The sequence below is a fragment of the Colletotrichum costaricense genome, assembly GCF_030867565.1.
Source record: "Colletotrichum costaricense strain IMI 309622 chromosome Unknown Scaffold_20.1, whole genome shotgun sequence".
NCBI classification, from domain to species: Eukaryota; Fungi; Ascomycota; class Sordariomycetes; order Glomerellales; family Glomerellaceae; genus Colletotrichum; species Colletotrichum costaricense.
This window is the reverse complement of record NW_026848249.1, coordinates 615,573-636,138: the sequence shown is the minus strand read 5'-3', so window position 1 is coordinate 636,138 and position 20,566 is coordinate 615,573. Positions and strand designations below refer to the sequence as shown.

At 50.5% G+C, this 20,566-nt stretch overlaps 6 protein-coding genes across 6 annotated transcripts; 3 read left to right on the top strand and 3 right to left on the bottom strand.

Annotated features, from left to right (window-relative positions):
• Positions 1–925: 925 nt before the first annotated feature.
• Positions 926–3,287, top strand: CCOS01_14378 (fungal specific transcription factor; the record flags this gene model as incomplete). The annotated part of the gene is made up of 5 exons (XM_060462522.1): positions 926–964; positions 1,065–1,171; positions 1,323–2,106; positions 2,167–2,951; positions 3,032–3,287. The coding sequence occupies 5 exons, from the start codon at positions 926–928 to the stop codon at positions 3,285–3,287; spliced, it is 1,971 nt and encodes a 656-aa protein (XP_060307007.1).
• A 2,166-nt stretch (positions 3,288–5,453) lies between these two features.
• On the top strand, positions 5,454–6,287 carry CCOS01_14377 (uncharacterized protein; the record flags this gene model as incomplete). Its single annotated transcript, XM_060462521.1, has 1 exon — positions 5,454–6,287. The coding sequence occupies one exon, from the start codon at positions 5,454–5,456 to the stop codon at positions 6,285–6,287; it is 834 nt and encodes a 277-aa protein (XP_060307006.1).
• Positions 6,288–6,434: 147 nt separating this feature from the next.
• Positions 6,435–6,751, top strand: CCOS01_14376 (uncharacterized protein; the record flags this gene model as incomplete). Its single annotated transcript, XM_060462520.1, has 2 exons — positions 6,435–6,461; positions 6,557–6,751. 2 exons carry the CDS (start codon positions 6,435–6,437, stop codon positions 6,749–6,751), a joined length of 222 nt encoding a protein of 73 aa, XP_060307005.1.
• Positions 6,752–8,608: 1,857 nt separating this feature from the next.
• On the bottom strand, positions 8,609–10,403 carry CCOS01_14375 (uncharacterized protein; the record flags this gene model as incomplete). The annotated part of the gene is made up of 3 exons (XM_060462519.1): positions 8,609–9,418; positions 9,474–9,584; positions 9,642–10,403. 3 exons carry the CDS (start codon positions 10,401–10,403, stop codon positions 8,609–8,611), a joined length of 1,683 nt encoding a protein of 560 aa, XP_060307004.1.
• A 3,228-nt stretch (positions 10,404–13,631) lies between these two features.
• CCOS01_14374 (major facilitator superfamily transporter) lies at positions 13,632–15,746 on the bottom strand (the record flags this gene model as incomplete). The annotated part of the gene is made up of 5 exons (XM_060462518.1): positions 13,632–14,147; positions 14,206–14,415; positions 14,473–14,571; positions 14,658–15,358; positions 15,560–15,746. The coding sequence occupies 5 exons, from the start codon at positions 15,744–15,746 to the stop codon at positions 13,632–13,634; spliced, it is 1,713 nt and encodes a 570-aa protein (XP_060307003.1).
• Positions 15,747–16,931: 1,185 nt separating this feature from the next.
• On the bottom strand, positions 16,932–18,784 carry CCOS01_14373 (uncharacterized protein; the record flags this gene model as incomplete). Its single annotated transcript, XM_060462517.1, has 4 exons — positions 16,932–17,016; positions 17,369–18,215; positions 18,276–18,524; positions 18,601–18,784. The coding sequence occupies 4 exons, from the start codon at positions 18,782–18,784 to the stop codon at positions 16,932–16,934; spliced, it is 1,365 nt and encodes a 454-aa protein (XP_060307002.1).
• Between the last annotated feature and the right edge of the window lie 1,782 nt (positions 18,785–20,566).

Sequence of the window (20,566 nt, the reverse complement as noted above, 5' to 3'; positions counted from 1 at the left end):
GGTCATTGGCAACAAGGCGTCTTAGGCGTCCCAGGTATCCCATCATCCCGTCCATGATGACGAGATGTGCGGATGAAAAAGCTTCTGGAACCCCATGCTATAGTCCGAAAGTGCGCGCAGTCTGCGTGGTAACACGGTCTCTGGGTGCTTGGCCCGCTGAATAATGTGGTTTCCGTCCCACCTGTGACTTGATAAGAGGATGAAAAAACAAAATTGTTTGTTGGACGAACCCTGCAATTCACGTCAACTAACGTCGTGGCATGTGGCTCCTTCGGCGTTGGACCCTGTCCGAGGTGTGCGGGATGCCATGGGCCAGAGCTGGGCCCAGAGCCGGCAGACTGGGTCCATCCCTAGAATAGTCTCCGAGAGCCTCATAATCTGGTGTCTAAGATCGGACCAAACGTGTCATTGATTAGATCTTGACCGCTGACTCAGCGGCGAGTTCGTCAAAAGCGAAATGTCCTTGGAGACAATGGGGGTGCCACGGTGCAAGCTTGGACCGGTGTGGATGGTGTCAAATCCCCGACGTGGTCGGCGCGGCGTGTGTCGAAGCGCCGGGCACGGGCGTTAGCGTTGGAGATGACGGTGGAGTCGCCTGAAGTTTTGGGTCAAGGTTTGATGTTCAGAACCAATCAAACACGGAGAAACATTTAAGGTTTATCCGCTTTTTATCTTCGCCGCTTAGTCATAAAGGGCAAGATGCCGCTGAGTCAGCGGGGATTCCGATACATCAACCAAAGGCGGGAACGACAGCCCAGTGTCAGCCAATTCCTCCATCATTTTGGCGTGAGAGACGCATACGCTGCCAAATCGGCTATCTTCCCGACGCGGCTGATTCTGTTTTTCTTTCAATTGTTCTATTCCCTCCTTGGAAAGAGCTGCGTGCCGCGTTGAGCGGCGGCCTCTCGTCGAATCAGAGGCCAACATGAGGAAGAGAGCGTGTGATTCCTGTCACAGGCGAAAGGTATGATTTCCGGCCCGTCTTCAGGTTGAGTTGGAGAAGAGTTGTTGTCTTACAACGCATACATAATGCTGATCTTTTGTGTTTTCTCCAACTTTGATAGATTCAGTGTGATGGAGCAGTCCCACAATGCAACTGGTGTAAGCACCATGGAATGGCTTGCACGTTCAACCGGGCCACCAAGGTGAAGAAGCGTGTGGCTACAGCGAGGTGAGAGAAAGAGAGAGTCTCCGCCCCTCCGATCCCCCGTCTCCGTTCCCGTGGATCACCCCTGAAAGGTACCCACCCGTTCGGGAAAGTTGAGTAATGTGTGCGATGGGAAAGCAGCCAAGACTGACAAAAAGATTTACGACCTGTGCAGGGCGGGATCAGAAAAAGACCTAGTTGAACGCCTCAACCGTATTGAGAAGGCCTTGGAGGCGGCTCGGCGGAACCAAGATGCAGGGGTGGAGGGGGGAGGGCCGCGGGACGAATCCACTGCCTCCCCATCGTCATCCTCGGCGCCCATGTCAACTGTTGGCCCGGATCCGCCGGCCGCCGACGGTAATCCGGACACAACCCAAGGCCGATCTTATGACTCATCAGCCCGGGCTGCTTCCGGTGCAACCGTGGGGAAGCTGCACTTTGCCGGTTACTATCTGGGCGATGTCAGCTCCTACAATGGCATCCCTTTCTTTTCTGCCGACGGCCAAGAGTGGATTCGCTCTCGGGCTGGAGAGGATGCCTCGTTCCAAACCCTATTTGGAATGGGTCCTCTATGGCAGACACAACACCCAGTCCCAATCTTCATAGACTTCCCAGAAGGGAACGCTAGTGGAGAGCTGCCCGATAGGACAGTTGTTGAAGAGTATCTCGCTCTCTTCCGAGCATCCCAGTTCGGCTTATCGTTTCCAGTAATCGACTTCGTCCTCTTCCAAGAGACAATCGAGCTGGCCTATGAGCAAGCTGACGGTAGCCCATCTCTCGAGTCCGTGACGGCAAAAGCATGTGTCTTTGCCTTCTTCGCCGTAGTTTCCCTCTTTCAGGGAGAATGGAACTCCACACCCGAGATTGATGGTGAGGCATGTGCCGGCGCCGCCCAGAGACTGGTAGCAGTCATTCTGCAGGGTACCAACATCACTGCTCTCGAGACAGTCTTCATGCTGGTCAGCACTATGTTTCGTCGCAACTGCAACTCAGAACCTTGCTGACATTTCTTATCATAGGGCATGTACCACCTCTTCTGCGGCCATCTGCAACAAGGTGCCATGTTCCAGTCCGCCACATGTCGAGTGTTATTCATGCTTGGCGGACACCTCGAGCCCGGATCAAGCCGTCCAACTCCATGCCAGACGCCCCAAGCCGAGGACGACCACACCTCACGAGTGAGGAATCAATTACGCAGACTTTTCTGGTTGTCCTACAAGCTCGATAAGGATATATCCCTCCGAACAGGGCAACCTCCCAGCATCCATGATGAACATTGCGACCTGACTTTGCCAAAGATGGATTGGTGGATCCGGAGTATAGATGACCTCACGGGCGGCTCACCGTCCTTTCTCGACGAGGCAACAATCACGTCGGCTCTCGCACCCGACTCCCTGCAGTTGACGATTATCAAATCTCAGATCTCAACGAGATTGTACTCGCAGTCGGCCCTAAAGAAGGGCGATGCAGAACTGCTTAGGGATATCCGCGAACTCGATGATGAGCTGGAACGATGGCGGACGTCGGTTCCACTGTCCTACAGGCCGACGTTGACCTTCCCTCGGGGCACGGCGGTCGTGAGGAAGGGACGGCTAGGTATGGAGGAGATAATTCTGCACTTCGAGTATCATTACTTGATGGCAATGATACACCGAGCAAGTGGGAGATGTCGCTGTTGGGCAAGCGGCGAAGGCAGTGGGTTGGAGGGCGTCAGTTCGAGTCAGGCCCTCTCCGTACAGGCCAGCCGATCTACTCTCTACTTCCTCAAAGCAGCCATCCATGGCGTGGAACAAGTGGCATTCTGGTGAGTTGTCTACCCTGGACTGAAGCCTGAAGGCTCCCGTGGAAAGTCCAACCTTGCTTGCTAACGCCGGACGCGCCCAGGATGGTGGTATTCTACCCCATGTCGGCAATCCTCACAATATTTTGCAATCTCCTCCTGCAACCCCTGAATCCCCAATCCGAAGAAGACATCGAGCTCCTCAACTCGGTTCCGAAACTCGTCGAGAGCATGCGGAATCGCCACCTGACGCCGAACGAGGTCGCCCACGTCAAGATCGTGGACGATTTCGTCGCGGAGCTCACGCGGCTGGGGAAGCGCGCGATTGCTAAAGCGCGGAGGGAACAAGAATTGGCTTGAATGAGAGAAAGGGAAAGAAAACAGACACGAATTGTATGCGATTGGAACTTGGGATTCTATAGCGGGCGCTTCGGTGTTGGGAGTAATATCGAGCTGCCGAGGCTTCTACAGCTACTGGCTTCTGGGATCGGGCCGGTCGGCCATAGATGGGGAGACCATAGATTTACGTGTACGAACATTGAAATGTATTATCAAAGTCATGTACCACTATCAAACCATGCGAATGAATAATGCTCGATCTCTGTTAGTAGATGATACCCTTGTCCTGCGGCTGTACCACGTGCTCGCACATTCAACTCTACAAGCAAGGTATTCTTAGCAAGTTAAGGTAATCAACATATCTAAATCGAAGACATAGCCCAGGCTCGAGGTTTCCTGCACCTAGAACTTTGCAAGTTTGCCTGTGCGGAAGACTTCAATTATAGCAGGATTTCTTGAGCCATGGATGTTTGATCACTGCGATGTCTATGAAGCTGGAGCACGCTCGCTTCCGGAATTCATACTCCTCTGATGATAGGACTTTGTAATTATAGACATCATCAGGGCAACCTTTCGATCTGTACGAAACTCAGTAACCTTTTCATTGGTAATGCGTCGGCTTTTGGAAGGAACGAGAAATGGGTGGAGCCCATCGATTCCTTCCTAGTGAAAAATAGGTGCAGTGGGTGGAAGTGATGCTCATACCAACTTCCAAGTCCACCTTTACTACCGTCAACACATTTATCACATCGAACCCCCCCCCCCCCCCACCCTTTCTAGACTGTAGAGGTGTGAGTCTTAAACCTATTACTGGATGATGATTCAAAAGCGGCAAATTTGACTTAGACGCTCATACTGCTTGTCTTCATCAGTTCAGAATTTCAGTCAAGTACTAAACCACCAAACGACAACTAAACGAGATGTTGAAATAAGAATGAAGAGTTGTTGTACATCAAATGAATTAGTGTCAAAAGTTTATCAACACTCTCAATGAAGAGAAACCATGAGACTTATAATCTTATTCGGCTCGGAATCAAGGACCTGAGCTGAGAGAGGCGAGTGCTAACTATATGTCAGCCATTGCCAGTGATCCGACCTCGAAAATTCCTTTCTGTCCGCATTTCTAATTTGGCGGTGTTACTGACAGCATACGACCAGTGCTTTATATACTGTCCGTTGAGAGCACGACTCGTGTCTCCGGGCGGCACGGGGCAAATACGTGTATTTGAAGTTTAAACCCCCGCGGGATGGCGTGGCCTACCGGCCGCCCGCCGCAATGGCCATGCTCGAAATGAATGCATAGAGAAACTCAATCAATTCCGTCCCGGTATGTGGGAGAATAATTGAACGGAAAGGGGCGCTATACCGGCTTCTCAGGTCTTGGCGGCCGGGCTTTTGATGACTAGAGTACTTGATATGCTGGGATGAACTGGCTGCTGACCTTTCAATCGCTATTCATAAGTTGACGGAGTTTTGAGTGTTTTCGATCCCAAATGCAGCCTTCATAGTTGTGAGTTATTCGTTGAGAACGTCTTTGGAATGCATTTGCCGATATATCAATGAAAATCGTCAGCTTCGGGCTCCTTCGATACTATCGCTTGCTACTAGCTTCTGAATAAGTATCAATTGAAACTACTTCAGAGTGATTCGGGGGATTGTGATATGAAGTTAAGTTGTGGTGACGTTACCGAACCTTTCGAACCCGATAATGAAGCATTCAAAACTAACATGTACCAATCGGTGTGCACCACTTACTGCGTAATTATGGCATGTCCGAGAAGACACGATCTTTGGTAGATTAAGGAGGTTTTCGTTTTTTCAGGAGCTACGCATTCAAGATGCCGACGTCGCACAGATCGGTAGTACCGCCACCATGTTTAAATGCCAAGAAGTCTGCAAACTCTAATCTGTGGGATTTGCGGTGCAGAACGGATAATAGTCGTAAGAAAGCTCAGGGGTCCCGACTGAAGCTTTTCAACTCCCGGTGAAGTGGGAGGCAGCACTACGGATTCTGTTTCTGTATATATCATGCCTCTGATCGTCCGCTGCAGAACCTCCTGCACCACATCATTCATCAGTCACTCAACATTCTCTTGACTATAGCTGTACATTCGGCAAAGATTCTGTCATTCGTTCAAAAGTCGAATCTTATAAGCTTGTCTGAAAGAAAAAGGAGGCTGTATCACGATGTACATCAATACTCTTCTTGCCTCCTCCGCTCTGCTGGGCCTGGCATCCGCCGGATACACCACAAAATACCTCACTGGATCATCAAACAACACCATCCAGGTCCTCGTCGAGGGAGATGGCCCGTCACTGCTTGTCTGGCCTTCTTATGCCCGGGACAGCATCGACGATTTCCACGAGTTTTCGACCGCCCTCGCTGACGCGGGCTACCGCGTCTTGCGTCCTCAACCCCGAGGCATGGGCGAATCTACCGGCCCCATCGTTACCACTTGGGCCGAGGTAGGCGCTGACCTCGTCTCGGTCATTGATACCTTTGGCAACGGAAAGGCTGTGGTACTCGGCCATGCCGCCGGACAACGTATGGCGAAGAACATGGCCGCCGCCTACCCGGAAAAGGTGCCTTCGATCGTCTTGGCGTGCATCAACACCGGCATCAACACCAATGCCACCATCGCAGCTACGGCCAACATTGCGAGCAACTATACTTACTCCGTAGAGGAACGTCTCGCTGCTTTGGAGCTGGGTTACTTTGCTCCCGGACACAATGCCTCCCTATGGTTGACGGGGTGGTTCCCTGAGGCTATGGGCTCCGTGACTGGCGCTCCTACGAGCACCACAATCGGCAGCAACACTACTCAGATCTTGGACGTCATCGCAACATTGGACCCGTGGAGGAGGGAGGACCAGTGGAACTACACGACTGGGCTGGTGGGCAACCGGTCCACTGTTGTCTTTGTTGAAGATGCTTCTCACGCGCTGTTCCCTGAGAACTTGCAGGGCGTCGTGGATGTTATGGTGCCTTGGTTGGACACCCAGACTTCATCTTGGAAATAAGTCCTTACATGTTCAGAGCCATTTTGATCAATGAAATGAAGCAGGAAATACTACTTTGAGTCCAGCCACAAAATACCACAATTATTGCTTCCCAAGAAACTTGTTGGCCTGAGTTCCACCTAGAGGTTCAAACTTCCCAGTCGAACGATGAAGTCTCAAGACATTGAACAGAGAGTACTGGGGAACAAACGAATGTGAAGATCATGTTCATGAAACTGCCATTCGACTCCAGTGAAATCCCCAAGCTGCCCTTCAATATCCAACTATAGCGGGAAGCTGCCCATTCTAGTTTCCGGCCCGGCCCCGGCCCCGGCCCCACCGGCCCTGGCAAACTATCCGGCACTTCCTCCGACATGTGGCTGATGGAAGCAAGAGGACATTGGAGCCGAGCCAACCACGGAGCAGCCCACACAGTCCCAGAGTTCATCGAATCATCGTCCTGCAAACCCGCTCGCTGGAAGTAGGCCACGCAACTGAGAGAAGCGCCACACAATTCCTGCCCTTCTTCTCTCTTCAACCACGAGCAAATCTTCTGCCCAGTAGACATCCGGAGAGATCGTGCTTCTCCTTAGACATGCAGGACCCCCATACTCCCAGTCTTTCCGACTTCCAAGTTGCGCCACGTGCTATGGCGCAGGGAGGAGTGCAATACTAACCCTCTATCCTGGATCGAACACCCCTCACTCGTTAGGAGAACAGGACATCCAGTTTCCCCGCCCGCTGGTCTCGCACAGTTGGAGAAATAACACCAACGGCCGGGATCCGGCAGCCATGTGGGGTGGTGCAGAAGCAAACGCACGTCTAGGCCGCCCGTCTACCAGGCATTCACACAACATGAAGTCCACATAGTCAGCACAAGTCAGTAGGCCAGAGCCCTCCCACCTGCTCGCAAATCGAGCCCGAGTTTGCATCCATCACATGACGCCCCAAATGCGTGTCCAGCCTCAGGTCAAGCTCTGGGAGGTTAGACCGGCGCGGCTGGTTGGCTTGGGTACTTCTGTTCGCATGCACTGGTGTCACCGACTGTTGTGCCGTCTAATGCTGAGCTGAGATATGACAAAAACGGACGGCCGGTGTGCGCGGCGTGCGACGACTTCCCGAGGATCATTTGCTCTTCATAGGACGCGGAGCAAACGAACCCATCAGGTCGGATTGACAGTTGATCCTCGATCCCAAAAGCATCTCTGCGACCCATGACACTGTCCGCACATCTGGGCGATAATTCAATCTTAGACACCGCGTAAGCGCTCAGCCCTACCCAGAGAGTCTGCATCGATTGCAATTTAAACCCAAGAAGCGAGGAAGGGTGAGCGAGAGATGTGACTTGACCGTCTTCCCTCATCTCTCTTCCCCTCACCCTTTACTCCAAAAGGGTAGAACCCTCACAGTCACGCTACTCGGTTTCGAAAACGAAAACTCGCAGGCTAAATACCGCTTCCGGTATTTGCACCGCGTTCTGGGGTTGCAGCGCGTGGCCGGCACGCATGGCTTCATGTGATGGAGGGCGCGCCAAAATCAGACGAAAGGACGTCTGCGCCTCTGCGCCTCTAAAGGGCTTGCAGGCCCAGATCGGTAACCACTCGCAGATGCAGATATCTCGCCCCAGTCTGCCGCAACGTCTCGGCGTTGGAAGCAAACAGCAGCTGGCTACCTAAGGTGACACCATACCTACCTTTACAATTTTTAGGCTCAGGCGCCTGCGTTGTTACTGTAGCTGTTAAGTAGCTTCGCTCGCCTCTGTGCCGCCCCCGGTCCCCTGGATCTGCGGAGGGGCAATCAGGCTGAAAAGAACCCTGTACCAAGGTCGAAATGTACCCTGCGGCTCCCTGTTCTCCAACGTTGGTTGGCGGACAATCATGAAAGTGGTGTTTGGCATTGGTCGAGCCACGTCGACTCACCTGAAGGAGTTGCTGGTCCTGTGGACGAGCGGATGCAATCATGAGCTGCATTAGCTTGCTCGACGATGTGGATGTTGGGCTCCGCCAGAAACGCTAGTGCAGAGCGCTGATGAACAGTCCATGATGCGAAATTTACTCGTTTTTGTTCTGCGGGTGCAACCGAGTCTAAGTCAGAAGAAACGATCGTGGTATGTTCAACTGCTAATGTGACTCCTTTTGTTGGCTGGTCGTATTCCTTTGGACCGGTGCTCAACCCCATTTATCAAAACATATGTTGCCTTCTTGAACGACCGTCTTGCCGCGAAGCTATCAAAACAAGGGTCCCGGAAAAGGTCATGAACTGGGGTCTCCCCAGACTTGTCCGTCTCCGTCTCCGTCCCCAAATCACCGGGCCGACTCTCGTACGAATGAAGTCACTCCCATTCAGCCAAACACAAGGCCAAACTTCATGCTTGCCGCAACTTGCCTCCACAAGTCTGGACAGGCCTCAGAACCCACTTGCTCCTTGCCGTATGCTCGCATGTCTATCCTTCTCCACACGTCCATGACAACAGCCCACGGCTTTTCCGTGTCGACCACACCTTTCTTGCTGCCAAAGGCAGTGAACGCCTGACGCACCAAGCCTCGGTCCCTGCTGCATATGGCATGACGAGCAGAGAAGAAGAGCGGCCACAGCATGGAAAGTCCTGCTCCGCCATGAGACACTGACGCCGCACAGTGCCACAAAGCGGCCTGACTGTGTTTCTGTACGAGGCGATGTGATGAAGGGTATTCCGAAACGTTGCTGTAAAGAAAGGCCAGGGCGCTCTGTCTGTATGCGAGTGCCGTGCTTGTGATCCACCGGATGTTGGCAAGCTCGACTTCTGATGCGGTTTCGGGGCCGTCGACGATACGGTTAACCAGGGAAAAGCCTGGTGGCAGTGTCGGACCCCACGACTCCAGGGCCTTCTCTATTGCCTTGTATGCCGTTTGGTATTCGGTACGCAGGACGGCGAACTTAGATGTTTGTCCCATCGCTGTGGCGGCTTGAAGCTCGCGTTTCATCGCCATGAGCTCTGCGAGACGGTGCAGAGTGGGCCAAAGATCATCGGCCATTCCCAACACTGGATCGATTCCACTAGGGATGATGAATTGTGGCGGTGTACTTGGCGAGTAGGCTCGACTTGAGGGAGCTGCGAAGACAGGAGACGTGCCGTTCGTCAAGGCATTGAGTACATCAAAGTAGCGAAACACCTGTCCCATGTCAAAGATCCCTTCAATCAGACTTCCGCAACGCTAGGTAGCTTACCTGGTCGAAGAACAACACACTCGCAGGCTTGGGGGATGGCATGGCACAAATGATGTGGCGGGCGCCTTGAAGATGATTATACACCACTTTGTCCGAGCTCCGCTGTAGAACCTACCCCACCAGTCAGTCGATGCGTCAAGTTCAATCCGCTGTCATGACTTCTCTTACCAGATCGTACTGAATGAGTAAGATGATCGTCGCCAGAGCTTCTTCGAACCCATCTCCATCCTCGATAATCGCAGACAGACCAGCCACGGCTCTTTCATGAAAACATGCAGATCCCTCCGTCGTCTCAAGACCGCTATATTCACGATGTGCGCTGGCCAACGCGTAGATCGCACTTCGAACGGCGGAACTCCTATGCGAAAGGGGAAGTATATGTTGCCTAAAAGGGTTTGCGACACCATCTACAAACCCCATTGTCGGGAGCATGACCTTGGAGTAGTGGTCTAACAAGCCGGTATTCTCTGGTAAATCGAAGATGTTACGACCGGTCGGCGGGAGCAGGTCCAGCAAGGGCGGGGATGCAGTTGACCATGATTGCTCATTCCAAGATACGTCGAAACTGGCGCTGAAAAAGGAATCATCTGTTGGCTGCTGATAACTCTGGTCTAAAGTCGCAAGAGAAAGCGGGAGGTGGGCTTCAGCTGCTTTCTGACAACCCAGATCCCCCATCAACTCGAACCCGTCCTCAAAATGTTGTGAGTCATCATAGCCGAAATCATAGCTGCCTGTGTCGTCGAGGTCATCGGATAATGCAAATGCCGAATTTATCGAAGTAGAATAACTGCTTTCTACGGCCGAAGTTGGGGACAAAGTTTCTTCTACACCTAGTTGTAAGACATCGGGTGGAGTGACAATATTCGTATCTGGGCTTGTCTGGAAGTCCGTGTTGCCGCCCATCGGGCTACTTGAGTCGTCTGACGCCATAGAGTCTTGAGTGTCAACTGGCCGGGTCGAAGTTCTTCTCTTCCTCTTCTTTATAGGCTCGTAGACACAGACTATACCGGCCTGCACACAACGAAGACATTGTGGACGTTCTTCTGAGCACTTTTTTCTCTAGAGAGGTATTGGTCAAAAATTCAGATCCAAGATGGGTCAAGATGACTAACCTTGTCACGGCTAGAAAGCGTGGTTAGCACCTTGATTACTCTTCACGATCACAACATTAGATGAAAGTGAAGCTCGGACATGAACTCACCAGTATTTGCACCCTGTCATAACAACGATGTCCATGTCAGAAATTCTGGATCCGAGGCTGTCGTGATAGAAGCATCGTACGAACCTGCTCTCGACCGAGTCTTGATCGGCCGTGGACGAATGGGTTGAGTGACGAGCATGATGCTAGTAGAGCGAAAGCTCTGCGGAAGGATTCAAGGGACAATCTTGAATACAGCAAGACGGAGGCTAAATAACCTTCCCGTCACACTGAAGTTGTATCGAATGCCGATAATAGGTCGCAGCAGAAACTTGCAGCTTGAAAAGCAAGCGATAACAGACCATGATAACAGAGCAGCAGAGGCGATGGTATTTCAGCGAGCCACACCATGGGCAGACATGGTTCCCCAATTTACCCCAGCTCCATGAGGGGAAAAGATGCGAGGAGCCACCAGGAGACTCTCGACAGATTTGGAGACGTGCCGCACGCCCATGTCCAACGGCAAAATGCCGAATAATACCGGGTTCACGCACCCACCACCAGCGCTACGACCGGGACCCTGGAGTGACCCCAGAAAAGTTGCGACCTAGAGGACTAGACTGTGCAGCCAGCAAATTAACCGGCCATTCTTCCAACATCCTGGTGATCGGTCCAATTTGAACGAGTGAATTTTATGGAGTTCGATGAGCGTTTGTGGGGGAAGGTGGGAGCGGTTGGTTGTGAGGAGCCCCAGCGCACTTCGCGACATCTGACATGCAAGGGTCGAAAACACACCATCCCGGGCCCCCTTCGCCAGTCACGATGCGGCAGGTGGCTTCTTCGTCACTCCCATCATCCGATCGACCGTTGATTTTCATATGTACCTTGAGATATTTTGATGATCTTGACTTTGCCACCGGACCCAAGCGCGTCGAGGTTGGGTGGAGTACCAATGGGGTAACGGGGCGAGCCTTCAGAATGCAGCATCGATGGCCGATAGATAATAGGAGTCTGGTATGCGTTCTCACACAGCTTCGAAGCGAGACATCCAACAAATTGCTAACAACTGGACAAAGGGGTAACCCGATAGTATTGAACTCGTCATATTCAAGAATTGGAGACTCCGGACAGTGTTGCCCCTACCGTGGACTGATGTGATTCTTTTTTGTCATCTCGGCGTGGCTGATGAGTTGGCGATGACGGCGGAGAATGGCTTGACACAGTGCTCAGGAGCGGCATATCACGTTCTTGATTGGCTCCCGGATTTAGCATGGGATAGATGGATCTCAACCAACCTAAGCCAAGTCTCGGCTAAACCTACTACCAAATATGCTGAGCCACAGAGGCTCACGCATCGAGTTCAAAAGCCGTCTGGGATATTCACTTGCTTACTAACTTAGGCAACAATCTAACTTGAAGTATAAGTGAATGACAAACGTTGAGTACAAAAAGCAATAGAACCCTGAATTGGCACCGTAGGTTTGTGCAAAGAGAAGGTGAGCTACGAAACAGGTTTGTCGGGACTTGTCTCGCGAATGATTAAAGCCTTAAACAAATTTGATGAGGTGGCGTTCACAAGAAAAACAAACTAAACTTTCCGAAAGGAAACCTAGTTTCATTTGCCAGCCTTCCCTAGCTTTGACTCAAAGGCGGCTTAATTGCCATCCAGGAGATTGAGGCCTATCAAGGGACAGTCAATGCTACACGTGAAGAAGATTACATCACAAAGTTAACTAATTCGAAGGCAGTCGGTACCTCCCAACTAAGGTAGTCATCTCTGTTCAATAGCAAGTTGAGTGAGATGACAAGCCCCTTGAATGTCGAGTCTCATATATAAGATGGTGACATCATGATAAGAGACAAACGAGCGGACTCATGCAAGACAATGATATCCCGAGTGTTCCCAACTGGGTCTAGATTGAACACAGAGTCTCGAGAATTCAAAGTGTTCTACTTCTATATGACTTTTGCCTAGCCCTATGATAGACATCGCAATCATTCTGTCCCGTATCCTATGCACTGTTTGCGAGGCATGTCTGGGAAGCTCTTGCAGAGGCTGTAACCCTCCTCAGGTGAAAGGCGTAGCCACTCAAGCCCTGGAATTCGTGAGTCTTGGAGAATTTATTGCAAAATCATTGCACTATTCAATAGAGCATTGTGGTATGTGCAAAAAGGTTCAATCTGGACGTTGAAGTCATGAGAAAGGTGTGATACTGATGAAACAAGGTGATTGTCAATTGCAGCCGCGTTTGAATGAATCACATCAGGTACCTACGCTATGAATTGCTTTCGTTTCACCTGAACCTTTGATATGAGAACCCAGCAGATAGTTCAGGGGGTAGAAAACATGTGCTACAGACGCAAGCTGCAGTACACGGAACCCGGGGTGTAAATTTTGGCTGCAAACTCTGCCGTTACTGTTGCGAGTATATAAAGAGATAAGTATAAGAGAAGCAGATCAAGACGGCAAGCTTTGTTCATCAGTGAAACATTGCGCCGGGCATGATTCTCTTCAGATGAAGAGGCAATACCAAACCTCTTAATTTCAACGCATGTTCATTATGAAGTGTTGATATGTATCGTGCATGTATGACCCGAGAGCACCTCAGGAAACATGGTGATACGCACTTTCGACTAAAACTACTTTGACTTGGGAGTTAAATTTCGTCACAATATGGTATGAGAATGTCCGATGATCCAATCTAAAAGTCCTTGGCCCGTCACACCAATTATTTCTAGCAAGAATCTGGGTGCTCAGAATGGGCTTTTGAGAAGACTTGAAGTGTCTAAGATATTCTATTAAGACGCCTTAGTAAGTTAGATGCCGATGAAAACGCTCAAACTCAAATGTCTAAAGATGCTTGCTAAGTGCATGTGATATAAGAAATGTCGGTACTGGTGAGCCAAGTACCTTTATCTCAATGAGACTAGAAGAGACCAATGTCCATCGGAACAAAGATTAAGCTGAAGGTGCAGGTGGTATGCTTCCAATCTATTATCGGCCCATAGAGATCAAAAGTCTATTCGGCGTTAGGAACTGAGGCCGGCGCCGTGACACCTTCTTCGTCTCTCTTGGTGATTCCCTCCTTCTTCTTGTCTCGCTTGTACAAGAAGGCCACCGTAGCGGTGATCAGTGCTTGGGCACCGAAAGCAATAGTCGAGAAAATGAAGCCCTTCTTGAATTTGGGCGAATCAACTTGAGGGTACGTCAGGATCGGAACCCAGGCATTAAAGGCATAGCCCAGCGAGTTCATGATTCCTATGACAATTGCACGCTCCTCGGCATCGGCGCCGCAAATCTCGTTCGTCCAGCTCATGCTGAGTGGTCCGTACGGTACGGAAGCGCGCTGGAGAAGGAACGCAAACCACTTCAACCCGTCTGGTACATTCCAGATGGCGAGGATCAAGGCAGCGAAACCACCGAGGAAGGTGGATATCGACATGACGCTGGCACGATGGCGGATCGCGTCGGAGAGGATGGCGAATGACACCGTAAGGACCAGTTGAATAGCTGAAGCCGCCGTTGGAATGATATTCTGATACCTATGTTAGCTACGTGATACCATAGACCAACCATGAGCAAAGTCAACTTACAATCTTCTCCACAGACTCGCCCTTGGATTTGAGCCAGAGAGAGAAGGGATTCACACTGCTGGAAGGCCCAATATTGATGAAGATGATGTACAGAATGGTCAGAAAGTAGACGTGCCAGCGACCAAAGATTCGCTTGAACGCAGAACGGCCCAATTTGGTTCGCGGAGCACGTCCGACACTCTCCATCCGCCTGCGGGCAAGTTCACGGTCCTAGGTGATTGTTAATAACTGCGGTCCCTCAAAATTAGTGAAGTTGGTTTCACTCACATTCTCAGTCAAGTAGAATGCTCGTGTATTCTCCGGGAGATCGGGCAGGAAAAAGTATCCAGCAATGCAAATTGGCAGACTGATGATTCCATCCATGATCTGTAAGTCGGAGGCCGAGTCAGGACGCGGTTTCGCAGGAGTCGTCTCCACCAAAGCACGCCATATGGGATCGAGGGGGTGCTTACAAATAGCCACTTCCAACCTGCTAAGCCATGGACGCCGTTGAGTCCCTTATAGACGCCAGCTTGCAAATAGCCCGAGAACATGCTCGCCGCAGCCGAAGAGGCGTGGAAGATGCAGGCTCGCTTGCCGAGCTCGGAGGGCTTATACCAGGAGCCCAGGATCGTGTGAGCGGCCGGATAAAAGATTGACTCTGCCAAACCTACGAAGAAGCGGATTGCAATGACGTGGTTTGAGGTCTTTGCTGCAGCCAGACAGAACGTCAGAACTGTCCAGAGAAGCTCACAGGAAGGCACCCAGATGGACGGGCGGACTTTTGTGAGAACGATCTGCGAGGGGATCTGGCCCACGACGTAGCCGACGGTCCACGCTGTGTCGATGAGATTGATCTCGTTTCCGTTCATTGCGAGATCTTCCTTCATGCCGCTGACGAAAGCATTGCTGATGTTCGTTTGGTCGAGGTTTTTGATAAAGTAGCCGAAGCTCAGCATCGTTATCAAGAAGACGTCGAGCTTCTGGATGAATACGCGCTCCTCCTGCGACCGGCCCGGTTCGTAGTCCCAGATATAAGACCACCATGGCGCTTTCTTCTTCTCGAGTACTGCAGAGCTTTGTCCGTCTGAAGAGAACTCGTCCACCGTTACTCCCTTGGGAGACGCGGACGCGTATTCCTGCTCTGACCCCATGCCGAGCAGAGGTGAGAGCTCTAGTGAATCCGTAGGGTTAGTCACTTACAACGGAAAGACAGAGAGCAGCTCAACAGATGGTGCATTGAACAGCCGCAACTTTCAAAACCACAACGTTTTCTGATTTTGGGGGATCCCGTACCTGATTTATGTATCTCGCTTCCTGATAAACTGGCCATCGCGCTACGCTAAGGGAGGTTTCAAGTTGGCCGCAATCTCACGGATACTGGAGAACTGCCCAGATAACACTCTGGGAGTCGTGTGGGTTACAACGGGGTCCGATGCTTGATGATGTGCTGCGAAGCGCTGATGATTCGCTACCCCTTGGCGTGGGGTGTGTCGCCATCGCGGGGTCCAGTGTCGTGATTCGGCCGTCGCTGCCTCAAAAGCGCCCTCAACGCCGTCCATCTTCTCTGTGCAAGGTGTCTTAGCATCGGAGTCTTGCCGACTAGACTCTTCTTATTGCCAGGGAGACAATGTAGGTGTCAATCTCATTACTTACTTTATTCGATCTCGCGGAGCACTGCCGATACGGAACATTATTCCCGGCAGTTAGCTACTAGTGACGGATGGCTCCGTTGGACATTGTCGCATTGCAATTTCGTTACAAAGAAGAGCGAAATGAATCGGAATAGTATACTGAAGCCTAGCTCTCGCACTTATGGCACATCCTTTCGGAAGACCGATCGGCACCGGTGGACGTTTGACGGGCCGGACGCCGGCCCTCTCCCACAAGGGCCGGGCCTCCGGATTTTGTGTGCCCCATAATTAACTCCCGGTTTTGGGGACGATGGCACGATGCATGCGCCATGCCCTCAGTGCCCCTCCCGGATACGGTACCGGCCCGTCGGGTCGTTACGTAGTCGAGGAGTTCCGAGCCCGCTCGTCGGGATTAGCACTCCAGAAGGCTTGAAAAGTGATTCTACTGGGTTGACACCTACACGTTGGTGCTTTGGGTTAGTCGCCTTGGCTGCAGATTTGCACGATATCTCGACATGGCCAGCAAAATACCTGTAAGCCAGCCGACAAGTGGGCGGACGGCATGCTTTTCAACTTTCTGTGACTGCCGCCCATACTTTTTAGCATCTGTGGTTGCTCAAGGCTTCATTCATGTGTTGCTTCAAAGATCTTGCTCCTTTGCTGTGATGCTCCGCTCTGATGCTCTTCGTCAACAGGGTCAACAGGCACTGTACTGAGTTAGAAAGATGACATGCCACGAAACTGGTGCTGGAAACCCGAAATTAGAGGGCTATTGTTCGGCGAGATCGTGCCCGCAGGAATGTGTGAGGATGATTATGAGCTGGATTTCGTGAATCATGTCCTACTAGAATATCACTTGCTTGTAATTCTAGTAGCGTCGACGTAGGTGAATTCTTTAGGCCGTTGGATCATTCCAGCCATAATTGCGTATATCTGGTGTAAATACGGTTGAGTGGGAAGTATATAACAGATGTGTGAGCTGTTCGAGATGTTCTTGATAATGCGTTGATGACCGTGTCGTATGGGAAGGAATGGAAGACGGAGATGCGTATATCCGAAGTGCATTATTAGACTTGATATTGGTAAGTGTACAGTTGGTGATAGACTCGCGCTCTAGCCTATGCACGACCTACTTCGAGAGTTCAAGTCGGCCAAATCGCGCTGTATATCTACGGTTTCGGGATCATGTATAGACCGGCTGAAGTAAAGTAAAATATGTAACTATCAGATCTATGCGTGTTCAATTGAACAACAAGAAGAAAAGGCCAAAAGGGGAAAAAGAAGAAAAAAGACACAAAAAGGCATTGTTCCAACATTGACGATAAGTGACGTCCTCAGAGAAATGTGTGAATGATAAAATCAATGTGGATTAGAGGGGAACAAGAAGGGCATTATATATTCGACTGGGTATGGACGAAGGATAGACCAAGGCTTCATGGGGAGCCGTAATGTAGCTACTTTGCCACTTAGATGCAAAGGAAGGCTATGAATATGCAAGCCAACCATGCCAAGCATTTCTCATTCGTTCTGCTCTCGATACTGATATGTACGCAGTATTAGCGAGTCTGTCCTGCAATTCTTTGAACTTGGCCGTAGGAGCCCCTTTGTCAAAAAGTAAGTCTAGCTCAAGATACGACAGCTTCTTTGTCTCAGGTAGTCGAAAATAGCACCAAATAAGACACAAGAGAGCCGTGATCGCGTAAACCAGACAAGATTTACCAGCCAGGTTCCAAGCAGTTGGGTTGAGAAGCTGTGGCGCAATAACGTTATTGATGATGGTGAAGACATTGTAGACTACCCTCGCCAGGGCAACGGTCTTGACTCTTAGACGTGTTGATGGAATTTCTGCCACGATAACATAACAAGCTGGACCGATGGTCATGTTGTAAGTAAAGGTCATCAAAATGATAAGAGAGCCGAGGGCCCAATTCATTGAAGGATGGCCGTCCAGAACAATCGATAGGATACCACCAATGGTAAGGATGACGACTGCCGCTAACAATCCAGCAAGGTAAAGCCTACGCCGGCCAATCAGTGATAGCAACATCCAGGATATCATACCGCCAATGATGCCGAGACCATACATTCCTGTGGCGAGACTGAATGATTTGGAGGATTCGAAGCCAGCTTGTTCCAGAAAATAAGGAGCATATCCAGTCAGGGTGGCGCCGCACAAGGCTTGACAGGACCACGTCATGCAGCAAACTTCAGTCCTGCGTCTGTTCGAACCTTTGAACAAATCAAAGAAGCTCGCGCCACCATAGCCCAATTTTTTCTCTGTCGCGTTAACATGCTGCATAACAGCGAGCGTATCGTCGATATTGAGGTTCTTGCCGCTTGTGAGTCTTTGTAGCGACTGTCGTGCTTCTGAGAGTCTTTCGTGTCGGACTAGCCACCCTGGTCACAAGTAGTCAATAAATAGCCAAACTTGTTTAAACCTGTTTGGATGTCTCTTACAAGGACTTTCCGGGGCAAAGTAAACGACAAAGAGCAATGGAAGCGCCCAAGCCCATTGTAGCGCAAATGGTAACCGGTATGACCATTGGGACGTGTTGTCGATGAGTGATCTCAGAATGCCAGTGCCCAGTAGCTGGCCAATGAGCCAACACATATTCACATTGCTGAGAACGACGGCTCGTATAGCTGAAGGCACAATCTCAGCAGCGTAAGTCGCCCCCAAGGTCTGGATGACTCCCCATGATAGGCCTGATGTTGGAGTTGTAAGCTGAAAGACCAAAGCATGTCTGAGTAACCAAGAAATACACCCAAGACGCTTACTCACCACAAAGGGCTTGGGAAGAAAGTAGTACAGCGATGTTCTGAGCAAAGAAAGCTGGGGAAATGGCTAGACACAACCATCCAAGAGCAATCATCATCATTTTGCGATACCCGATAGCATAAGTGATGTACCCATGGGCAAGGAGCCCAATGATCTCGCAAGTTACTGCAGCATTCTGAATTCCCATCTGCCACAATGGCGAGATCTCATAGTCTTTGTCCTGTATGGAGTTGGCGCCCGGCAGTCTTGGTTCGCCATATTTGCGTCTAAACGAAGGAAACGCAATGAATCCGGAAATAAGCGACTTATCGTAGGCCTCCATCACGACTGTCAGAAAAAGGAGCAGTGACCAGATGATGGCTTTGGGAAAGTGACGGAAACTTCCGAATAGACTTATGTCCTTCTCGGCGGCGAGACCACGATGGATGCGCGCACCCGTGCCGTCCGAACTTGTTGAAGCACGAGGAAGCCATAGCACACTATTAATTGTGTTATTGTGAACATTTGATCTTTGACGTTCGAGTTCCTCTCCATCCAAGGGGTTCGTGTCTGCGATAGATGGTTCTTGGCGCGAGGCAGTTGCCTTGGGGGTTATGGATATCAGAACGACCTCATCTTTGCTGGTATTGTCAACTGAACCAAACATGTTGACAAAGTTCCAAAGCGCCTGAGATAATAAAACAAAGTTGGTTGGAAAGTGAGCATTGTATGTTGCATCTTCGATCGTGCTGTCGGTCAGATAAGATTTTGTATGAAACCACAGCTCGTGTTCATGGCTCCACTTCAAGCTGGTGAAAGTTGGGTTTCGGGCTTCATCCTAGGCTATCCGACCATTTCCCCAGACTATCCCCTGATCTTCCCCAGGGGCAAGTCTCTTTGGTTGATTCCTAGCCTCTGTCGTGGTAAGTTTGCGCTAACTTAGTACAAGCTAACCCACCGACACGGCTCAGCACATACCGCGCCGTGTACGCCAAGTTTCCTTCGCGATTTTCAGCAGAACTTGGCAAAAACAGTAATTGGTTAAATGGATTCTACAGCCACTCCGTAGAACAATCATTGCTTAGGATCCCCTGTCAGGCTATGCAGACGGTCGAATCAGAAGGCCGTACCTTGCTCTCCTGCCTTGGATACATGTATCTTCACCGGTACCCTAACGAGGGCGACTTGAACTTTAGTTCTGTAGCGCTGACAGGATTTGGAGGATGGTCTTGAAAGCAGATTTTTGATACAGGGATCTTGTACTAGCCAAAGGCCATCAATATCGGTAAGAAACAACCTGGATCGATGCCAAAGAAATCGTAGGAATGGACCTCCCTGATACTTGCAGTTGGGATATTCGGCGCCACCTGTTTGAGAATCTTAGCTCGAGTCGATAGCCATGCTTCCCTTCAGCCTTTTTCTCGTATAAGCGATTTCACTAGTCACATTTGGAGCTTGTCACGCCTGGGGTAATGGACCTTATAGGGTCAAGGCCTGCAGCCACGCTGAGCTATCGATGCATCCCCCTTTCCGTGGAAACCATCCTGAGCTGAATCTATGTGTTCCGTTCAGCCAAATCCCAGCAACGCCACAAACGCCCATACCTCGTGTCAAGAAGAACAAGCATTCAATGTCTGCTACCATATCAAAATGTAAGTCTGAAAGGGGCCGCTAATTTCTTATGCCCTTCAACTTTTTAATGATAGTAGCGATTATGATAAGCCCTTCTGCTTATCTTTGGTTTGCTCTTAGTCAACGGCAATACCTACAACGCAGAGAGTTTCATAAAGAATAACAAGCATCCGCAAATGATATTTCACGGTCTCCTCACGTAACTCGACGCATGGCACTGCCATAACTTTCCCTTTTATGACCTCTCTTTTGGTGGGAAACCTAGCGTCGACACTCGACCAATGATGTCGAGTTCTCGACTTGTCCCTGGTCCCTTGTCATTGAAAACATGACAGGATGTCAAGCGCTCGAATGCAAA